The sequence below is a fragment of the Galeopterus variegatus genome, unplaced genomic scaffold (genome assembly GCF_000696425.1).
Source record: "Galeopterus variegatus unplaced genomic scaffold, G_variegatus-3.0.2 Scaffold297, whole genome shotgun sequence".
NCBI classification, from domain to species: Eukaryota; Metazoa; Chordata; class Mammalia; order Dermoptera; family Cynocephalidae; genus Galeopterus; species Galeopterus variegatus.
The window spans coordinates 75,427-79,516 of NW_007726408.1; the positions used below are offsets into that span (position 1 = coordinate 75,427).

Here is a 4,090-nt window from a genome sequence, read left to right on the forward strand (position 1 = left end):
AAATCTTATGAAAAAATATGTTAATATTATAAATAACAAACATTTTATAATAGTAAAGATAGTGTTTTTATGCAAAAGATTGCAAAAGAAGAATTCTACTATGAAATTTTAATATCCTTGTTGAGGCCTGATAAGCTTTTAATATCCAGCAGCCTATTATTCAAAAAAAAAAAAAAGAATGTATTGAACTCAAATATTTTTATTATAGCAAAATCACATAATCAGTCAATGAAATGCAAAAATAACTAACATTATTTTGTAGCTATTGAGCACTTTTAACCTATATTCAGTTATTTTAGCTTGTGCTTTACATGATTTTGTGTGGAGAAATGCAGAACTTTGACAAAGAAATTGTAACTAACAGGACGAGCATATATATCCTAAGAAGTCCTTAAATCAAAAACAACATTTAGGGACCACACATGAGATGAAATGTTAGATGTCACTATTACTTTTTTTACAGGATCACAATACTAAGTTCACAGTAAATAACTGTTTTGCCAAATATAATTGTTTGCATTTACAGCTACCAAATTCTTCACAAACTCTTGCTAAATCAAATTTTAATCCAGCAGCTCACATTTCCTTTCAACATAATTTTAGATATGAATGGTGCTTCAGATGCAACTTCACCTGAAGCTGAAGTGGTTGCTGCATCTGATATTCAAGTAATATCCAATTTGAAAAATAACAAGGTTCTGCCTATAAATTTATAGGTTGCTGTGCTGCAAATGCTCTTTGGCAAAGTTCATTATTAATCTTATTTTATCATTGCTAGAATTTTCCTCAATCATTTCTCTTTTAATTATCTCCTTTAAAAAAAAAAAAACTTACTTAGACTTATAATAATTATCTGGGACATTTGTGTCTGACCATTGTTCTAATGCCAAGACAGGCTTTATCTTACCTGCTGGATTTCCTGGGTGGGTGGCCCCAGTGCCTGATGCTCCAGCTGTGCTTCCACTGCCTGTCCCAGTGGAAGCTCCCACAAAACCTCCTGTCAGACCTGGTCAACATACAAAAATAGGTAGGATTACATTAATTTCTGAAATTTCTGGGAAATCAAGGCAAATATTAAATATTTTTAAAAATTCCAATCGTTTATCTTTTCATCTATTTCAGTAGCTTTGTTTCTGATCAGTACAATTGATTTGAATAAATCAGCCTTTGTGATTATTTAGCCATTTACTAGGTACTGAATCCCAATTCAAACTCACTACCTTGTACTCCAGTGGTTTTTCCTATCAATGTAGTTGATTCACTGGCAATTCCAGTTATTACTGTTTTAAAAAAGAAAAAAAAAAGTCATATGATAATGCTTAATTGAACTAAACCTGATTTATGATGTTTCTATGACAACTTCTATCGGCTTAATTCTTATCTTTCTTCTTCCTACCTGAAATAAAGCAATTGTTTCCCTGCTTCACCCAACTACCAGGTCAACTTTCTTCATCAAGAATATATTCTCTGCTCAAGAATATTGTACGGTACTAATCTTAAACGTTAACGTGTGTAAGAATCATCTGGTGAGCATATGAAAAATGCAAATTCCTACCTCCTCTAGCAGAAATTCTAATTCTATTTTAAAACATTGAAGAGATTGGGCTTGTACTATAATTAAACTCTTAGATGCATTTCAACTTTGCAGGGCATCCAGAGGGTCAAAGAATAAGTTAATTGACATCATAGGGAAAAAATCAGCTAAATTTACAATATCTAGAAAGGAATATAAGAGGCTGAATAGATTCAGATTTATCATTTGGTGTAGGAATAATTTCTAGGTTATGTATCACAAGGGGAAACACACAACATCGAATACCCACAAGCAGTGCTGCCATGTTTTATTACTAGGTTTAGGGGGTGACAGCCAGATCTCTCCACTGTAAAGCATTTTGCCACTTTGCAATTAGCAAGTAACCTGTTAGGTAATACTTTGGCATCAGGCCATTAGTCATCTCTCCAAGCAACAGTGAACACAAAAATTTAGCAGCTCAAACTGGGTGATAGGGTGCTCACTGCTATTACGGTGCCATTTCTTTTAGGTCATTTCAGTGGCCAGAACTAGAAGATAAATACAGTCATGGGTTGCTTAATGACTGGGATACGTTCTGAGAAATGCATTGTTATGTGATTTTGTCATTATGCTAACAACATAGTATACCCACACCAACCTAGATGGTATAGCCTACTAACACCTAAGCTATATGGTATAGTCATTATAATCTTATGGGACCACCATCCTGTATGCAGTCCATCATTGACTGAAACATCATTAAACAGCACTTAACTATATATATGTATGTGTATATTAGAAAATATATACAGATGCTATCCTAATTATGATGGGATTACATCCCTATAAATCCATCATAAGTTGAAAATATCATAAGTCAAAAATGCACTTAATATATCTAACCTACTGAACATCATAACTTAGGCTAGCCTACCGTTAATGTGCTTAGAATACTTACATTAGGCTATAGTAGGGCAAAATTATTTAGTGCAAAGCCTATTATATAATAAAGCGTTGAGTATCTCATGTAATTTATTGAATACTGTACTGAAAGTGAAAAACAGAATGGTGGTACTGGTATTCAAAGTGTGGTTTCTACTGAATGCATATCACTTTTGCACCATTTTAAAGTTGAAAAATTGTCAGACCTAACACAAGTTCTGGACTGTCTGTATATATAAATATAAATAAATTTATATATATATAAATTGAATATATAAAATATAAATATATGTTTTATATACACAAACATACGTGATATATAAATATATACATCATGAATTCATATTTTATTTCCAACTCAAATGAAACATTATAGGAATTTATTTAATTATTTGATTCTTGCATCACTTTTGCATTTAAAATCTTTGTTTCTAGTAACATTTATATAATTACTTACTGCTTTTTCCTATAATATAGAAAAAATCACTTCAACGTAGGAACACTATTATAACTGCTAAGAATAATATTACTGAATAAAGTTCAAGCTTTGCTTGCAATTCTGTTGCAATCCTTAAAATATATGACACTAAGCATGTACAGTCTGATTACTGTGTTTTAAACTCGTGTGAAATTATTATTTTCTCCATGTGATTATAATCTGATATTTAACCAGGTTCACTTGTTTCAGTTGGTTTTCAATTTCAATGTTTGCTTTTAAATTTTGATTTAATTGTGTTTTTTAAAAATATACGTACCATTTTTGTTGTTCAAAAGGCAAATGTATATTTAAAAAAATACTCAGGGAACTCAAAGTCCTCCTGTTCTGTTTTGTCCCCTGAAAGTAACTACTTTCATAAGTTTCTAATTTATGTTCTGTGTTCTTGCATTCATGTGTGTATACCTATGTACAATGCATATGTTCTATAAATCTGTATGTACCCTTATATAACATACACAGTATACACAGGTGTACACACACACACCCCTCCTCTTTTTCTTATTAATTTATAAATTATATGCACAACTCTACTGCCTTCTTTTCTCCCTTACTAAAAAAATCTTGGAAATACCTTTAGATCATTAGGTAGAGATCTTCATTACTCTTTTATTAGGATGGCCTAGTGTTAGTTTATATCATATTTTATTTGACATGTCTTATTTGATTGGAAGTATGAGTTGTTCCTAATTTTCTTCTATTAAAAACAATGCCAGTGTGAACAGCTTGTACATACGTTGTTTTGTGCTTTGGTTGTAAAACTTCAGGGTAGAACTTGAGAAGTGGGATTTCTGAGCCAAAGGATAAATGAATCTGTAACTCTGTTAGACTTTGCCAAGCTGCCCTCCATGAGGTTGCAACATTTTGTGTTCTTACCAGCAATGTACAGAGCACCAACTGTTTCTTTGCAGACCCATCAACAGAGCTGCTGTCAAAGTTTTGGATTTCTGCCATTCTAGCAAGTGAAAAATGATATCCCAGTGTAGTTTTAATTTGCATTTTTCCTGTGTGAAGTTGGCCATCTTTTCATATGATTAAGAACTTTTTTTTTTCTTTTTTCCTTTTTTTTCTTTTTTCATGACCGGCAACAGATTGCAACCCTCAGTGTCGCACCCGTACCGGACTGGGACCGGCAACGG

The 4,090-nt window shown here is 32.3% G+C and overlaps 1 protein-coding gene across 1 annotated transcript in view; it reads right to left on the reverse strand.

Annotated features, from left to right (window-relative positions):
* MUC19 (mucin 19, oligomeric) overlaps nucleotides 1–4,090 on the reverse strand; it is a gene marked incomplete at its 3' end in the record, with an annotated part of 133,578 nt that overhangs the window by 59,962 nt on the left and 69,526 nt on the right. Inside the window, exons 46-47 of the mRNA XM_008567143.1 lie at nucleotides 1,221–1,280; nucleotides 908–1,006 (exon numbers count right to left, since the gene is read on the reverse strand). Coding sequence (XP_008565365.1) covers nucleotides 908–1,006; nucleotides 1,221–1,280 — 159 coding nt within the window. The remainder of the gene's footprint in view (nucleotides 1–907; nucleotides 1,007–1,220; nucleotides 1,281–4,090) is intronic.